Genomic DNA, 19,125 nt, shown 5'->3' with positions numbered 1-19,125 from the left:
TCGGATCTATAAATAAAGGCACTTTTTTTAAAGCCCACAAAATAATAAAGCAGCTTTTTTGGGGGTTTATCCTGTTAGAGCGATTTCCCTTCACTTCCTATCCCAGAGACACAATAAGAAGCGAGTAGAAATATCTCACAGGAACAGGTGTGTCCTTTGGAAGATTTTCCGCACCTCCTCTGTTCTGTTAAAAAAATGAACCAATTATGATTTACAATGACCTCCTTGTCTATGACAATTGTCAACAGGACAAATAGAGAGTGTAAATGTTTCCAGCAGTGGCAGCTCGTCCATACGGGGGTCAGGGGCGCCACCCCCCTAATCCATGAGCCTGGCACCTAATTTATATGCAGGGCGCCGGACGCATGGATACCAATGGGGTTTTTTATTTTTTTAGACGCACATGATTAAAGCCGAAGGCCCAGTTGTGTGACAATTGCGAATATTCACGATTCTGCTACCGGCCAATCCCCACTCAGGAAGTGGGTCCTGAGACCCAATTTGCAGAGAGGAGAATCGATCCACCAAAGAGGAAAAGGCAGGAGACGCAGGGGAAGTTGTGCCGCCCTGAAGCCTAAGGAAGGAGGAGACGCAGGGTGAAGCTGCCACCCATAGGATAGGGTAGGTGCGGGGCGGGGGGAATATACCACCAGCCGCCACTGGTTTCCAAGGAGCGACGTGCACGGCAAATAAAAACCGGTTACAGGGTTTTACTCTTTTCTACTCTATTTAAAACAGAGAAAAGGAACCTTTGCCTAAAGATGAACTTTTAACTTTTTTCTCTTTCCTGTAATAATAGGAATCCCACATCGGCTATGTGTGAGCCACACCAGATGGTCTTGGAGACTGATGGGTGGTGATCATGTGACCAGGTCCGGTATCCAATGATAATTAGAAGAAAGGCATATTTTACCTACAAGATCTCCTTGTCTATGACCACCCAAGCTCCTATGTTTTATACACAGTATATTCCCAATTCTTTTAATATACAATGTACAGTATTTCAAATACAGTGGAGTCTCAATACACACTTGACTTCAAGGACTTTTCTGGCACTTTTTGTTTATATGTAGCAATCAGTACTTTTTTTCTAGAAATCTTTATGTCACACGGTATTTGCACAGAGGTTTTTTAAATAACATATTTTATTTGGAAAAATTACACTCTTGAATTGTAACGAAAAAAATAAATAAAACAAGACATAACCCAATTTTTTTTGGTAAAAAATATGTTACCAGTAAATAGATGGCAAACATATGATGCGTTTCAAAATTGCGCACGCCTGTGCAACGGTGACAAATAACCTACATTTTATTATCCATAGGCGACGCTTTAAAAGCCTTCACAGGTTAGGCCCTTTTCACACTACAAAATAAATCCGTTTTAATAATCCGTTTTAAAATCCGTCAGATAATGTTAAAAAACGGAAGTTATACGTCCTTTATAAAATATCATTAAAGTCTATGGGATTTTTTTATGTTCCGTAAAGATCCGTAATAGTCCGTTATAACATACGGACGTTAGTTATAACGGAATATGTGACGGGTCTTGCACTATTTTTTGTAAATTTTTTGTCCGTTGCAAGTAACGGATATATTAACGTCCGTTATATTTTAACATTGAAGTCTATGGCACATGGACGTTAGTAAATGTCTCCGTAAATGTCCGTTATGTTAACGGACGTTAATTTTACTGAGCATGGATATTCAGGGGAACCCCGCCGTCAATTTAAAACAAAAATGATGTGCGGTTCCCGGTAAATATCCATAACCAGACCCTTCAGGTCTGGTATGGATATTCAGGGGAACCCCGCCGTCAATTTAAAACAAAAATGACGTGCGGTTCCCCCTAAATATCCATAACCAGACCCATTATCCGAGCACGTTGACCTGGCCGGCCGCAGAAAAGAGGGGGGGACAGAGTGCGGCCCCCCCTCTCTCCTGAACCGCACCAGGCCACATGCCCTCAACATGGGGAGGATGTCCCCATGTTGATGGGGACAAGGGTCTCATCCCCACAACCCTTGCCCGGTGGTTGTGGGGGTATGCGGGCGGGAGGTTTTTCCTCTTCTTGGTGTTCCCCAGTGACGTAGCAGAGGTACGTCAGAGGGGGCAGGGTCACGTGACGGGTGGCTCTGCCTCCTCTATATAAGAAATGTCACAGCTTCAGCCGCTCATTCGCTGGGCTGTGCCCAGCGGTGAGAGGAGGTCCGGGATGCTGCTGCGCCGGATGGATGGATCTTCACATCGCCGGAGCGGAGATCACCCGACGCTGGATCTTCTCATCGCGGGAGATCACCCGCACCCGTCGCAGGATCAGGACAACGCAGGAAGCCGGGAACGAGTGGATTTTTCAGCGCTGGAGTTTTTTTTTTTTTTTTTAATAAAGGACTTTATTCTTTTATGTCAGTGTGTTTTTTTTTACAATACTTTTTACTTCCTTCGTGAAATGGTAGAGGTACAGTGTACCCCATTACCATTTCACACAGGGGGGGGGGTCAGGATCTGGGGGTCCCCTTTGTTAAAGGGGTCTTCCAGATTCTGATAAACCTCCCGCCCGCATACCCCCACAACCACCGGGCAAGGGTTGTGGGGATGAGACCCTTGTCCCCATCAACATGGGGACATCCTCCCCATGTTGAGGGCATGTGGCCTGGTGCGGTTCAGGAGAGAGGGGGGCCGCACTCTGTCCCCCCCTCTTTTCTGCGGCCGGCCAGGTCAACGTGCTCGGATAATGGGTCTGGTTATGGATATTTAGGGGGAACCGCACGTCATTTTTGTTTTAAATTGACGGCGGGGTTCCCCTGAATATCCATACCAGACCTGAAGGGTCTGGTTATGGATATTTACCGGGAACCGCACGTCATTTTTGTTTTAAATTGACGGCGGGGTTCCCCTGAATATCCATACGACTTCTGGAGCTGGACTTCAAGAAAGGGTGAAATGTTTTTTTATTAACGGACGTTAGAAAGGAATGATATAACGGATGTATACGGATATATACGGATAAACATTATCCGTTTTCAATAAAGGAAAAATGGTAAAATATTTATCCGTATGTATCCGTTATTAAATCCGTTAATAAACGTCCGTTAATAGGTGTAATACGGATATTATAAAACGGACATACAATCCATAGTGTGAAAGAAGCCTTACTTCTTTAGATTTACAGTGTATCCGGAAAGTATTCACAGCGCTTCACTTTTTCCACATTTTATTAAGTTACAGCCTTATTAGAGGGGATTTATTCTTCTGAATCAAATACATCTTTGCACATGGTACCGACTAGTATTCCAAAGTTTCTCTTTCTCCATCACTCAGCTAATGTGACCTCAAGGCTGATGTAGAGGAACAGAGAAGGGTCAAACAAGGATGCTATGCAAGCAACCGACATCCTCCTTATCAACTGATGAACTGATGGTGCTATTGGTCGTTAGGATGCTGGCAGCTAGAAGGTTGTAAGGCTGCTTTCACATTGAGGCGTGCAGCCGCGGTGATGGTATAGCCGTGCTATTTGTAGCGCGGCTATACCATCGTATTTACCGCCATATTCGGGCGCTAGCGGTGAGGTTTTAACCCCCGCTAGCGGGCAAAAAAGGGTCAATACCGCGCTTTCCCATTGATTTCAATTGAAAGGCGCGGTATAGGAGCGGTGAACACACCACTCCTATACCGCGGTAAAGATGCGGCTAGCAGGACTTTTGGTGCGCTCCTGCTAGCGCACCGCTTCAATGTGAAAGCCTTCGGGCTTTCACATTGAACACTACAGGGCATGATTTTTCATGCGGTATAGCATCGCTATTTTTAGCGCTGTACCGCATGAAAAACGCCTCAATGTGAAAGGGGCCTAATGGTGCACAATGAAAACCTGTGAATTAGTGTTATTAAAAGGCAGCTTCATCCACACACTTGCTTGTATACAATTTTTGAGCAATTTTTAGGCATTTTGCCAAGGCAATCCTGAGGAAACCTCAAGGCACCCTGGTTGTAAAAGGCTTGTGTAGATCAACTGTGGATAAAGGATTTTGTTTATGGAGGTATTCCATTTATTCATTCAATAGTGTTATTTTTTTCTATTGGTCTTGCATCTGACTGATTAGCTTTGTTGCAAATACAATATTTAAAGATCATCTAAAGCCAGAAAAAAAAAGTAGGGAAGGGTTAGAAACCCAGTGAAGTATTTGTGCGGGTTGTGCTATCACTGGGGAAATCTACTCTCTCTTTTTATCTTTATCATGCCAGGACAGGAAGTAATGGGAAATCTAAAATTTTGCGTTGTCACTGGAACAAAATATACTTGTTCTGGTGACAAATGTCTAAGAGAGGATTTCCTTTATCTTAGAGAGACTTCCTCCCACTCCCTGTAGTAAGGAAAAAAGTGAAGTGGATAGAGAGGATTCAGCAGGGGATCAGCTCACAGATCTCCTGATGATCGGATAAAAGGCGGATGGATGACACATCCGTGTTCACTGACTTTCTGAAGAGAGGACACAGACAGAGCCCTACTCTGTTCTATAAGCGTCCCGCTGTCCATTTACACTTGACTACTTCGGATCCACCTAAATGGAAGAAGATGGATCCCCTTGTGTTTTTTTTTTTTAAGTGGACCAGATCAGACACAGAGGTAAGGGAGAATAAACAAACACAAGTCCGTTTACACCCACCGGTCCATAGGAATGCATGGACATTCCGATCAGGTCCGTCTGAAAAAATCACAGGGTACCCGATTGTAAAAGGGGCCTATGAAGAGGCTTCAGAGCCCGTACAACCATGCAAGACTGAAGGCAAGGCTGAACTCCACCTTTCTCACCATGGTTCATGCTTCGCCCATGTTTAGGCATTTCTATTTTTTATGGTCATCCGCAGATGTATCAGTACAGAGGGCAGCAAGTCACTTTTTAGAAAGTGAGTTTTTAACTGAAAGTAAGGAAATGTGAAAAAGGATCAGTGTTTTCTGACACATTTCTTTTGTTTTTAATATTCTACAGAACCTATTTTTAACCCCTTGTTTACCCTTCTACGTTTATAAATGTCCTGGCAGTTCGAATAAAACAAATTTTCCAAAAAACTAAAATAAATGTCCTGGTAGTCAAGAAGTTAAAGTGGTTCTAAAGGCAAAAGGTTTTTTTATGCATTAAAGGAGTTGTAAAGGAAAAAAAATTTTTGCCTAAAATTAATGTCTGCAAGGTAGACAGACAGAATAGTGTAATGATTGTTAAAAAACGAGTAGATACCTATTAAATTCCTTCATCTATATCACCCCCGGCATTCTAGTTTCTGTTCTCTCATTCACTTCCTGGTTTGCGGCGCTCATTCATGTAAGAACTACATTTCCCAGTATGAATTGTGGCACGCCCAGTAATTCACACCTCCTTGAAGTCTCTAACACGTAGAGAGCCTCCTGTCACACAGATGTAGTTCCCAGGAGGGGGTGAGCACGTCACTGACCACCGCAGTAAAGCCTCCCGTCACGGTGGTGAGTTACAATCAGACAAGCAGGAAGTGAACAGAACAGAGAAGAAATAGAGCAACTTCTGAGCAAAAACGAACAATGAGGAAGTGAAAAGAGGAATGTCTGCAGGTAAAGGATGCTTATTATGAAAAAAATGTTTTTTCCTTTACAACCCCTTTAATATAAAAAACTTTCTGTGTGCAACTGCCCCCCTAATACTTACCCGAGCCCCATCTAGATCCAGTGATGTTGGACAAGAAACTCGACTGTCCGGGACTCTCCCTCCTGATCGGCTGAGATACAGCAGCGGGCGCCATTGGCTGTCAATTAGAGATAGGCTCAGGTGTGTTCGGGATCCTAGTCTTAACCCACCTATCCGATTCCGCCAGGAAGCCAACTCTGCACACAGCTAATTGCAGACATTGAGACATTCGCCGGTCTGTGCAGCTGCAGATCAAAGTCTGTGAGCCAATGAGGAGAGAGAGGGGGCAGGGCCGAATCATGGCTCTGCCTGAATGGACACAGAGAGCAGCTGCCCTCACGTCCTCTCTTTAGTATCTGGAGACTGCTACCAGTAGATGGATCACCACAAGCCAAAGACTGTATATTGTGGTTTCTTTCCATGCTCGCGAGTAGTTTTTATCACTTTTAATAAATATATCAAAGGATAATGCACAAGGCTGGTGCGGCCACTTTTTTCTACTCTTTTTTGACTGCTAGGATACCCGTATCCTGGAGGGCAGAAAGGCCCGAGATATTATCCACTCTGAACTTTGGATCACCTGGTCAACACATTTGTGCTCAAGAGTATTTGATTTGCTGCGCTAGGGAAAGACCTGAGAAGAAGAGGATCTGGGCTGCTCTGCGCAAAACCACAGCACAGAGCAGGTAGGTGCGACACGTTTGTTCTTTTTAACCATAAAATAAAAAGAGACTTTAGTATCACTTTGAAGTAAGTTCACAGCAGGTACTGCTGGAGCCGTGAGGTTGGTATTTTTTTGATTTCTCAGCTAATATTCAGCTGTCAAGTAAAAATGATCTGGGTGGCTGTAGAGCTTCCCAATCACCTCTACAGTACACTGACACATTTCATATTTATGGGGGGGAGGGGTATCAGCAGTAGGATCCATTGGCTTCCCGTATCGGGGAACCATCAACCTACCTGTATCTTAGCTGTGCAGTTCTGCTCTCCCACGTAACAAAAATCTCCGGATACATTGGTTTCGAACCAGAGGTGGTCACCGTACAAAGCAGACTCCTAGAAGAGAAGACTATAAATTATTACCAGCAGATAGTATAACCTGTGCAATAAAGTAACATGCCTTCACTACACAACATCTGATCGTCCTTGAGTCATCCAGTTCAAGTCACGTTACGTTCATATGATATAATTACCCCAGCTATCATTTGTAAGGCATAGGCTTTAAACTAAGGCAGGCCATAACAAGATATACATCAATGACATACCTAGTGCCTGTTCTGCTACCTGTCTGATATTGTTATCTGCAGCATTGAAACATTCCCAGGTTACTCAGCCTAAGGTGAGCTCCCATTCCCCTGCAGCATTAGATGTTGTAGAGATATAAAGGTCACTCCTGGTCATTAATACTAATGCAACCCTAAAGGGTTGAAGACCTGATGGCCAGAAACAACGGTGCTTAGGTAAGGCGATGGGGCTCTGAATAACCTAAAATATGACATTCCTGGATCAAGCTATAAGGTCACTATTATGCATGAGAGAGAGAGAGAGAGAGAGAGAGAGAGAGAGAGAGAGAGAGAGAGAGAGAGAGAGAGGGGGGGGGGGGAACAAAGTGAGACGCTCCATCTCTCAGTTACTGAAAGGTGAGTGAGGTTAGGTAAAGATAACCCCTTTAACCACTTCAGCCCCGGAAGGATTTAGCCCCTTAATGATCAGGTAATTTTTTGCGATAGGGCACTGCGTTATTTTAACTGACAATTGCGCTATACCCAAACAAAATTGACGTCTTTTTTTCCCTCACAAATAGAGCTTTATTTTGGTGGTATTTGATCACTTCTGCGTTTTTTATTTTTTGTTGCTATAAACAAAAAAAGACAGACACTTTTGAAAATAAAATAAAAATAGGATTTTTTGTACTCACCGTAAAATCCTTTTCTCTGAAGTCCATGGACGGACACAGCTCCTTAAATCTTGACAAGTGGGTTATGTTCCCTGTTTACAGGAGAGGACTAGGCAGAAACATGTTAAATAGTTAAATACATGTTACATTAACAGAGTTGAACAGCCCCGCCCAGGGGGCGGTCCCTCCAGACATAACCCTCCTCACTGCAGCTTGCAGCCTCAGTTCGTAACAAGCAGTACAAACCTAAAAAGGAGGGGTGGGAGCTGTGTCCGTCCATGGACTTCAGAGAAAAGGATTTTACGGTGAGTACAAAAAATCCTATTTTCTCTTATCGTCCATGGACGGACACAGCTCCTTAAATCTTGACAAGTGGGACGTCCCCAAGCAGTGTCAAAAAACGAGGGGTGGGAAATATATCAGTAAAAACAATTTTAACTTCACCCCAAAACAAGCAGAGCTCCTCAACGGAGGAGGTGCAACTTTAAACAGCCGCCGGCAAAAACTAGCGGCTGAAAAAAACATCATAAGATGCACTCACAGCAACCATGTAAATTCTGGAAAAAGCGTGAACGGACGAGCAAATCGCCGCCTCGCACACCTGTGAGACCGACGCATGATGTCGGGAAAAAAAAAAAACCCAGGAAGCACCAATTGCCCTGGTCGAAAGTGCCGTGACCGGAAAGGGGGGCCCGCCCTTAGGAGCATAGGCCTGTATGACGGCCTGCCCGATCCACCGAGAAATGGTGGTCGACGAGACCGCCAGGCCCTTTTGTGGACCAGACACCGACACAAAAGAGAGTCAGAAGCTCCGAAATGGAGCCGTAGTAGGCTGGTATACCCGCAAAGCGCGTACCACGCCTAAAGTATGAAAGGCCGAAACCTCCTTCGGAAGAAGGGAAGGTCGCGGGCGCACCATCACCTAATCCTTATGGGGGATCAAGCATGGCGGCTTGCAAGACAAGACCGCCAACTCAGAAACCCCTCTAACAGAGGTAAAGGCCACTAAAGGGGCCACCTTCTGAGATAGTGTCAAGAGAAAATCTCTCTGATGTTTCCAAAAGGAAGGTTCCTGAAGAACCGAGAGCACCAGAGTCAAAACTCATGGGGGAAGAGATGGGCCAAGAGGGGAAAGTATATGACAAACCCCTTGCACACAAAAAAAGGGGACCCACCAGGGAACGGGCCGCAAAAAGGCCACTAAAAGAACACAGCCAAAGCTGAAATCTGCCCCCAAACGGTGCTTTAAGCAATTTTTAGATCCAATCCAAGCTTTAAAAACAGCAGGACCCTGGACATTGAAAGTACGCCCGTGGACGTCACTCCATCCCTTCGCACCAAGAGAGGTGCGACGGTAGATCCTCCGGAAGAAGACTACGGTGCCCTGTTGAGATGACCGAGTCAGACAGACCCTGGTCACCTAAAGTCTGGCTTCCAATAACCATGTTAAGCAAGTCAGTGACTGTACAACAGGAGGAAGTATGGGACCTTGAGACAGGAACCTCCTGCCCTGGCAATCGCCAGGGTGCCTCCGCTACCAGGCGCCCGATATCAGCGTACCAAGGACGCCGAGATTAATCTGGAGCGATTAGAATCATCGGGATCTCCTCAGCATCCACTCTGTGGAGCGGCCGAGGAAGCAACTACCATGGAGGAATGGCAAAAAATCACCGATACAGACAACACAGGGCCACCAGCGCGACTGACGCGTCTGTACAAGATCACTAGACCTGGCCACTAACTGACACCCTTGCGGCGGAGACAAGCTGCCAGGAGATCCATGCCATGTGAGGCTCACCTCCTGCAAGGGAGCCGAAACACCCCAAGCACAAAGACCAGTCGCCCTGGTCCAGCATCTGGCGACTCCAGTAGTCTGCCTGCCGGCATACCTGATGGTAGACTGAAGCCACGGCCGTGGCGTTGTCCGGCTGAAACCAGATTGGTCGACCACAAGGAGAAGCATAGCCTGATCGCCTAAAATAGTAGGACAATGAACAGTAGACAGCACCTGGTATTCCCAGGCGGTCTTCCACCAGGCACTAGCCAGGCCCGACCCTGGGTAGCTACCGAGACCAGACACATTCAAGGAGGTGTGGTCATAGGTCCACGCAAGTCCAGCGACTCAGGGCCGACTGGACCCCCCAGTTTTGTGAACCTCCAGGTTCACAACCCGTGAGCTGGCATTCGTCGTAAACACCGACCACTGGAAGGAAGGAACAACTTCCCGGACCGAAGAGTCGGGAATCTCTGTCACCAACTCAGAGAGACTCTGACTAGGTGGCGCACAGGAATCTAATGATTTCAGAGACAAGAGATTTTTACCACCTGGACAGTAGTTCCACTGGAAAACCAGGGTGTGGAACTGGGCATACAGTACCACCTTGAAGGAGGCTACCCACAGACCCTGAACCAGCAGGCGCCCGGAGAGAAGACCGATTGCGTGATGCCAATACCTTCTCCGCAGACTGAAGAGTCTGCAATTTCTCCAGGGGAAGAAGGACCTTGCCACTGAGGAGTCTGGATCAACACTAGATACTCCAACGCTGAGTCGGAACCTAGCATGCCCATAATTTGAACCCTGGGTCGCACACATGTAGGGCAGGCTTGCTGCCACTGAGCTACACTTTCTGGCCTAAACGTTTAACATCCACCCGAATCTTCGGAGGGTCTGAATGGGAATAACCCATCCACTAGGTCGGAGACAGAAGCTGCTCTCAGAAGAAAGTCGTCAAAGTAGCCAATGAGGCAAAGCCTCGCTGTCCCAACAAAATTCAAATAAGTGCGAGCTCCTAGCTGAAAACCCATGGTGCTGACGCCAGATCAAAAGGGAGGGCCACAGGCTGACAGAGACCCTTCTCTCATCACGAAGCACAGAAAAAAACACTGTGACATGTGCAAAACGGGACATGCATGTATGCGTCCCTGATGTCCGAGGACGTCAGGACATCCCCCGGATGAAGCGCAGCTACCACCGAACAAATGGATTCCATGCGGAACTACCCGACGTTCACAAAGGTATTTAGGGCCTGAGGCCCATAGAAAACCCCAAAACTCTCGTCCTGCAGGAAAGGTAAAATTACCTTGCAGCTTAGCAAAACCCACACTGCCCAAGGCAGACCGACGTGCCGGGAGGGGAAGACACAAGGACAGAACTTTGTTCTGTGGATAGGAGGAAACCCTATCTAGTACTCCGAAGAGACCACCTCGCAGACCCACTAGTCGGAGAGCAGGGAGGTTTCACTGAATTGTGAACCTGCAAGCCGCCCCTCCCACCTAGAGACAGGGAGGGAAGGCTATATACATTGGCAGGATTTGGGTGCCGGCGTGATCGGCTTATGCACCCAGGGACAGATTAGTCCCCCAGCTGGGCCTTTGACGGCCTGGGAGGGTTGCCCCTAAATAATACACACACATAGTGTGTATGTATATTATGTAGGTGTATGCACACATGTCTTTGGAGGAAACCGGAGTACCCGGAGGAAACCCACACAGACACAGGGTGCAAGCTCCAGGCAGATTGGCGTCAGTGTGCAGATTGGCGTCAGTGTGCAGATTCGAACCAATGACTCTTTTGCTGCCAAGTAATGGAGTTAAGCACTACACCACCGTGTGCATAAAACCATTCTGAAACAGACGCCCTGGATAACAAGGGCGCAGCATTCAATGAAGCATCACAGACCTATATGAGGCCCTGGACCAGCTGGTCCGCTAGGCTAATAACCTCAGGAGAGAGTCGGTGCTCCTCCACTGTCTGGTGCAAAATGCTCACTCTGTGAGTTGTATACAGCACTAGGGGTCAGGACTACTCCAAGATGGCCGCCGAGCGTTCAGAACGCGGCCACAGGAAAAAGGCCAGCACAATGTAAGCTGCGCCATAGCGTGGCTACGACAAAATGGGCGCCAATGGGAGTTTTCAATGTAATTGAAAAATCTCCCAAAAAATAGCGCCAGCGACCACTGAGACCCCAGTGTAGTGGCCACAATAGGCCGCAAGCCAGACCCCAGCATGGTAAACATGGAACGGGTCAGTACTTCGGATCTTCTATCAGTCAGATCCATACAAGCGGGGGTTCCCGCCAGGCGGTGAGGGACTACAAAAGCCCTCAGTGGCTTTTCTCATTCCGCATCTCAGAAATTATCAAAGAAGGGCACAGAAGGAAAAAACCTACACAGCGGTCTGATTTGTGTGATCCAAAAAAGACCGAGCCCTCAGCGGAAACCCAGCTGCACTATGCAGCTTAGGAGAGTCCCTTGCAGCAGTAAAAAGCGCACCCATAAATGCCTTATTCTGCCTTTTTTTTTTTTTTTTAACTAGGTACCTAGTCCATGGCTCCATAACAGAGCATTCCCCAGGGGATAACGGGGGAAGGGGGCACTCTTTTACCCCCGCCCGCAGTCCACCCCCACCCTGGCACAAACTGTGTCCAGGACTAACAATAAAAACTCTGTGGGAATCACAGGTGCTAACACCTGCTGCCACCACCAGCATGTGGGGAAGGACCCAGATACTGACTCCAATATTTACATATAGTGTGTATTATAATATGCACACCTGTCCATACAAATAGACAAAAGCTCCTAGAGCCCTATTCAGGGCCTCTCACCCACTTGCTGCGCTGACCAGGGGTAACCAGGGGACTCCCTCAGGAGGAGACTGCCCAGTGCTGTCTGTGAGAGGAAAAGAACCGTGAGGTAACTCTTGCAGGGACCTGTGTTTAAACAGAAAAAGCCTCATAGGGCTGTTTTATTTAAGGATAAGACACAGATACAGCATAAAAAGCAAAACCGTTACAGGTGAATCAGTCAGCGTCTGCTGAAGTATAATCATAAACATCTGTGCTCATCACAGGGCGTTTTACCTCACAGGAAAGCCCAATACAAAAAAGAAAAAACACAGGCCAGATAACACAGTCCCCTCAGGAAGGCCCCCTCCCCCCTGACAGCGGCAATGTTAGCAATGCAGCAAGGGAAAGGAGCAGGGAAGTAAGGGGAAGGGACCCCCGAACCCCAGGAATGCCCAGCTGTACCAACCCACCGAAGCAGGAGGGACTGTACTTACCCGTCCAAGCGAGGACTCGCTGACGCATTCCTGACAGAACTACAACCGAAATGGAGGTAGCTGTCGGCCCGGTCCACTGTGAGTGAGACAACACCACAGCCCAGTCATATGTGGACCTCGGAGCAAAGCTCACCGGCCACCCCAGGAGTCATGGGGTATGGCGTGGCAGACCAAGCCTCTTTGCAAAGGTGTGCCCACGCTTGCTGGTCGGACTGAGTAGACTACAAGGATCTATAATATCCAGCCTGTCTCTCAGCCAACAGTTGAAAGAAGATTCTTCAAGAAAAAGTAAAGTAAAATAAAATAAAATAAAACTTCTCCTCAGGGCGCTGGGCCCAAAGGGAGCCATACGTCCTTCTCCTTTGCTAGGCAGAACGAAACTGAGGCTGCAAGCTGCAGTGAGGAGGGTTATGTCTGGAGGGACCGCCCCCTGGGCGGGGCTGTTCAACTCTGTTAATGTAACATGTATTTAACTATTTAACATGTTTCTGCCTAGTCCTCTCCTGTAAACAGGGAACATAACCCACTTGTCAAGATTTAAGGAGCTGTGTCCGTCCATGGACGATAAGAGAAATATATTTTTAATTTCTTCTATAATAAATATCCCCAAAAATAATATATAAAAAAACAAAAATGCATTCATCAGTTTCGGCCCATATATTTTCTACATATTTTTTCAAAAAAAAATCCCAATAAGCGTATATTGATTGGTTTGCGCAAAAGGTTTAGGGCCAGATTCACGTATCTGGGCACATCTTTGTGCGGGCGTAGCGTATTCACAAAGCACTTGCTCCGTAAGTTGCGGCGGCGTAGCGTAAATGGGCCGGCGTAAGCCCGCGTAATTCAAAGTAGGCTGGTAGGGGGCGTGTTGTATGGAAATGAATCGTGACCCCACGTAAATGACGCGCCTAACGAACGGCGCATGCGCGCGCATGCTCAGTATCACGTCGAATTTTCTCCCTAAGTTACCGGCGTAACTTAGGGAGAAAATTCGACGTGATACTGAGCATGCGCGCGCATGCGCCGTTCGTTAGGCGCGTCATTTACGTGGGGTCACGATTCATTTCCATACAACACGCCCCCTACCAGCCTACTTTGAATTACGCGGGCTTACGCCGGCCCATTTACGCTACGCCGCTGCAACTTACGGAGCAAGTGCTTTGTGAATACGCTACGCCCGCACAAAGATGTGTCACGGTTCAATGCTTAGTCGACTTGAACGTAACCTACGCCCATCCCCATTCACGTACGACTTACGCAAACGAGGTAAAATACGACGCTGTTCCGACGTCCATACCTTAAAGAGGGGGTTCACCCTTAGAGGGAACTTTTTAGCCTTAGATTCCTGCTCGTTTTGTCTAGGGGAATCGGCTATTTGTTTTAAAATATGAGCAGTACTTACCCGTTTACGAGATGCATCATCTCCGTCGCTTCCGGGTATGGGCTGCGGGAATGGGCGTTCCTTCTTGATTGACAGTCTTCCGAGAGGCTTCCGACGGTCGCATCCATCGCGTCATGATTTTCCGAAAAAAGCCGAACGTCGGTGCGCAGGCGCAGTATAGAGCCGCACCGACGTTCGGCTTCTTTCGGCTACGAGTGACGCGATGGATGCGACCGTCGGAAGCCTCTCGGAAGACTGTCAATCAAGAAGGAACGCCCGCTCCCGAAGACCCATACCCGGAAGCGACGGAAGAAGATGCATCTCGAAAACGGGTAAGTACGGATCATATTTTAAAACAAATAGCCAATTCCCCTAGACAAAACCAGCAGGAAGCTAAGGGGAAAAAAAGAAAAAAAAAAAAGGAATTGGTTGAACTCCCGCTTTAACATGACTTACCCCTGCTTTATGAGGGGGTAAAGTTACGCCGGTCGTACGCCTTACGTAACCAGCGTATATTAATACGCCGGGCTCAAGTACGTTCGTGAATCGGCGTATCTAGCTCATTTGCATATTCAACGCGGAAATCTAAGGAAGCGCCCCTAGCGGCCAGCGTAAATATGCACCCAAGATACGACGGCGTGGGAGACTTGCGTCGTTCGTATCTTGGCAACAGCGAGGCGTATCTGATTCTATGAATCAGTCGCATAGATACAACGGCGCACTTTCGGACTTACGACGGCGTACATGGAGATACGCCGTCCTAAGCCCTTTGTGAATCTGGCCCATAGCGTCTACAAAACAGGGGATAGATTTATGGCAGAGAAAGGGTTAACATCAGGTGCAATCAAGGGGTTAAATATGTTCCCCATTTGTGTTTTTTTAAACTGTTTGGGGGACTGTGTGACTGGGGAAACACACAGATCCGTCTCCCTGTTTTGCAGGAAGACAGATCTCAGTGTCATCCCCTGAGAGAACGAAGATCTGCCTTGTTCACTTAGCCAGATCCCTCATTCTGTATCTGCGGGGAACTATCATGGGTGGGACCGGCGGACATAGATTGGCTAAATGCTAGTGCACGAATCGCCGTACCGGTACTGAGATTTGTGCAGCTGAGCCAGCTTGCCGCAGTACATCTGCGGAGGGTGGTGAGCAAGTAGTTAAGGGCTCACGTGCATGAGCGTTTGTGATAAAACCCACTGTCACTGTGTGCTTTGGAAGGGACTGTGGGCTGGCCTCTTATCCACAGATTATGGCCCAGAAGAGACTGGAGACCTGGGGACAAGCTGGCATTGAGATAATGTAATGTAATGCTACATCCCTTCTCCCCCATCCCCCCCTCTTGTTGCTGTGTCTAATTGTGTTGGTAAATGGCACATAGACAATGGTCTGGACTGGAGACGTCTCTCCGCAGAGGGATGTGTATTGAGAGGCTGCCTGCTTACCATAATCCCTTTATGTTTAACTGTAGTCTGTTTCAATGTACAAGTGTTCCGTTCCCATTGGTTCTTTCTTGTCCCCTACCTCCTCCCCTCTATGACAAGGCTAAGGTGAGTGTCCCTAACTGTGTGTAAAAGTGTATGTTTTGTATTTAATAAACAACTTAAAGCGGGAGTTCACCCAATTAAGTTTTTTTTTCTCTTTTCCCCTTAGATTGATGCTCGTTTTGTCTAGGGGAATTGGCTAGTTGTTTAAAAATATGAGCCGTACTTACCGTTTTCGAGATGCATCTTCTCCGTCGCTTCTGGGTATGGGTCTTCGGGAGCGGGCGTTCCTTCTTGATTGACAGTCTTCCGAGAGGCTTCCGACGGTCGCATCCATCGCGTCACTAGTAGCCGAAAGAAGCCGAACGTCGGTGCGGCTCTATACTGCGCACCGACGTTCGGCTTCTTTCGGAAAATCGTGACGCGATGGATGCGACCGTCGGAAGCCTCTCGGAAGACTGTCAATCAAAATAGGAACGCCCAGTCCCGCAGCCCATACCCGGAAGCGGCGGAGAAGATGCATCTCGTAAACGGTAAGTACAGCTCATATTTTAAAACATCTAGCCGATTCCCCTAGACAAAACGAGCATGAAGCTAAGGGGAAAATGTGTTCTCTATGGGTGAACCTCCGCTTTAAGCTCTGCATGTTTAACCCTCAACACCTGTGTGGATTGTCTCGTGATTAAGGGGTTAAGGGCTGGTTATGGCGAATTAGCAGGCTGCAGGTGCGTTTGGAGGACAGGAGACACCGGTCTGGCGGATGTGCCCACCTGGGGTATTCGAGATCCGTCACAACGTTCTTGTCGTTGGCGTTTCTATGCATTTTCTCCCCATCACATCCGAGCAACCCATATGACTTTAGAGTCACATGTGGGTGTATATACAGTGGTATAGAAAGCCCACTCCCTCCCTCCTACATGCCCACTAACCAGCTAATGAGCGTGCTCATAGTTTATTCACAAGCCCTTCAGCTTTAAAATTGACAGTCCATACAAAAGGTACGAGCTGAAAGCTGTAGGGCTTGTTTGCAGGAATCTGGAATTGCACCCTGAGCCCCTGATCACGGGTACAATACTCTGCCGGCTCCTGCACGAAACAAATTTGTTCCTAAAAGGTGAATTTGGCCTTCAAGAATTAACTGCACCGCCGCATGTCTGCAAAAGGAGCTGCTCATTTCTGAGCGTTGTGGCAAAGTGCGCGATTTTGCACAGCAGCAGTGGAACAATTCCAGGAATTCTCAGGGGACGCTAGACCGCGGAAGTTCAAGATATATAGAAGCCAATGTGTGATTTCACTTGCCAGAAACCACTTGACCGAAATATCCACACTGGACGGAATGGAGGTAAAAATGGAAAGAATAATGTATATTTTTAGTGCATTTTGAGCTTTTATTGCAACACTTCTCTTAAATTAATTGAGTAATAATTGTGGCTTCCCTATTATTAGAAGCTTCCTCTTCCTCTTTTTATTGTTCTATAAAAGGTAGAGATTTATACATTAGAGGCGCCGTTCTCAACCTTTTTTCAGAGGAGAACCCATGAAATGTTTTTCAGATCTCAGGGGACCACTGCCAAAAATAATTATACTCCTAGTTCGGGGTACATCGGCATGATCACTGAGGCCTCGTACACACGATCAGTCCAAACCGATGAAAACGGACTGAAGTTCAGTTTCATCGGTCCAAAGCGACCGTGTGTACGCCCCATCTGTCTGTAGTCCTTCAGTCCAGAAACAGAGAACTTGCTTTAAAATTGGACCGATGGACACCTGACCGATAGGTCAAAACCGATGGTTAGTACGCAAAAGCATCGCTTCCAAACCCGGGCATGCTCAGAATCAAGTCGACGCATGCTTGGAAGCATTGAACTTCATTTTTCTCAGCACGTCGTTGTGTTTTACGTCACCGCGTTGGACTCGATCGGTTTTTGAACTGATGGTGTGTAGGCACATCAGACTGCTTCATCGGTGAACCGATTAAAATGGACTTCAGTCCGTTTTCATCGGTTTGGACGGACCGTGTGTACAGGGCCTAAATTGTAGAACATGTTAAATATAAGAACAGACAGTCATGCCTTGAATATTTGACACCCTGGGTAGATAATTTTTAGGTCTGTGGAACAAGACGTTTAGTGAAAAATCTTGAAACTGAATGAATATTCCAGAAAATAAATGCAGACAATACAAATTGTGTTCCTTGCATTAGTGGGCATTGTAGAGGTGCCTCCCTTGCATTGATAGTCAATATGCTGTAGGTAGAAGATCAGTATTACCATTGCTCACAAAACCCAAATCCTGGTTTAAAAAGGCTTAATTAGACATTAGATCCAGGGTAGTCTATCTACAAGGTGTATTCAGCCTAACTTCTTAACATGTGAGGAGATGAGATCTTGGGCAGAAGTTGTATTGTTTTCAATGGTCATGGTTTAACTACAATTCTGCCACCTCGCTCCTACATGTAAAAATCATATTTTATTTTAGAAAAATTACCCAGAAACATTTTATATGTTTTTTTTAGCAGAGATCCTAGGGAATATATTGGCGGTCATTGCAACTTTTTATGTCACACGGAATTTGCCCAGCGATTTTTCAAATGCATTTCTTTGGGGAAAAGAACAGTTTCATGAATATAAAAAAAAAAAAAAAAAAAAAACAGTAAACTTAGCCGAATTTTTTGTATAATGTGAAAGATGATGTTACGCTGAGTAAATGGATACCCAACATGTCACGCTTTAAAAATGTGCCCACTTGTGGAATGGCGCCAAACTTTGTTACTTAAAAATCTCCATAGGCGACACTTTAAGATTACAGGTTACCTGTTTCGCATCACAGAGGAGGTTTTGGGGTAGAATTGTTGCTCTTGCTCTAATGCACGCGGTGATACCTTACATGTGTGAACGCTGTTTACAAAGGCGGGCGCAACGTACGTATGCTCTTGCTTCTGTGCGTGGGGACAGGGATCTTTACACTTTTTATTTGACTTTGATTTTATTTTTACACTTTCTCTAAAAAATTAAAATTTGATCACTTTTATTCCTATTACAAGAAATGTAAATATCCCTTGTTATAGGAATAGTGGGTGACATGTCCTCTAAGGCCGGGTACAGACGAGCAAACATGTACGATGAAACCGGTCCGTCGGACCGTTTTCACCGTACATGTCTGCCCGGGGATTTCTGTATGGTGGCTGTACTCACCATCATACAGAAATCCGCGCGTAAACAATACGCGGGGCGTGTCCGTGTCCGCGCTGTCGCCGCAACGATGACGCGGCGAGGTGGGCGGCCCTGCCAGTTAAATGCTGTTTTAAAACAAGTCCAGAAATATTTGCCCGCTGGGAAAAGGCCCGGCGGGCAAATGTTTGCTGGAATCCTGCCCGCTCGGGCCTACACACGACCGCACATGTCTGCTGAAACTGGTCCGCGGACCAGTTTCAGCAGACATGTTCAGTCGTCTGTACGGGGCCTAAGACCCCACATTTCTCCTTCAGGCTGGAAAGGCTGAGATAAAGGCTTTCCTGCCACGTCCCTTCATAACGTCGCACCCGGGCCTCCGAGGGTCATAGAGATGACTGGGGACTATCTGGCGGTGACGGATTGCAGGCGCAAGCAGGTAGAAGCAGGAGGGCAGCAGGAAGGGGGCAAGCGTGCAACCAAA

The 19,125-nt window shown here is 46.9% G+C and overlaps 1 protein-coding gene across 4 annotated transcripts in view; it reads right to left on the bottom strand.

Moving 5' to 3' along the window:
- The window catches only part of LOC120917125 (diacylglycerol kinase zeta-like), a 274,751-nt gene that overhangs the window by 116,802 nt on the left and 138,824 nt on the right, over positions 1 to 19,125 (bottom strand). For all 4 annotated transcript variants that reach the window (XM_040328180.1, XM_040328181.1, XM_040328183.1 and 1 more), the window contains one exon: positions 6,614 to 6,709. In XM_040328180.1, the coding sequence (XP_040184114.1) occupies positions 6,614 to 6,709 (96 nt within the window). The remainder of the gene's footprint in view (positions 1 to 6,613; positions 6,710 to 19,125) is intronic.

The sequence above is a fragment of the Rana temporaria genome, chromosome 11 (genome assembly GCF_905171775.1).
Source record: "Rana temporaria chromosome 11, aRanTem1.1, whole genome shotgun sequence".
Taxonomy (NCBI): Eukaryota; Metazoa; Chordata; class Amphibia; order Anura; family Ranidae; genus Rana; species Rana temporaria.
Note: the sequence above shows the minus strand (reverse complement) of the source record. Positions and strands in the feature narration are given on the sequence as shown.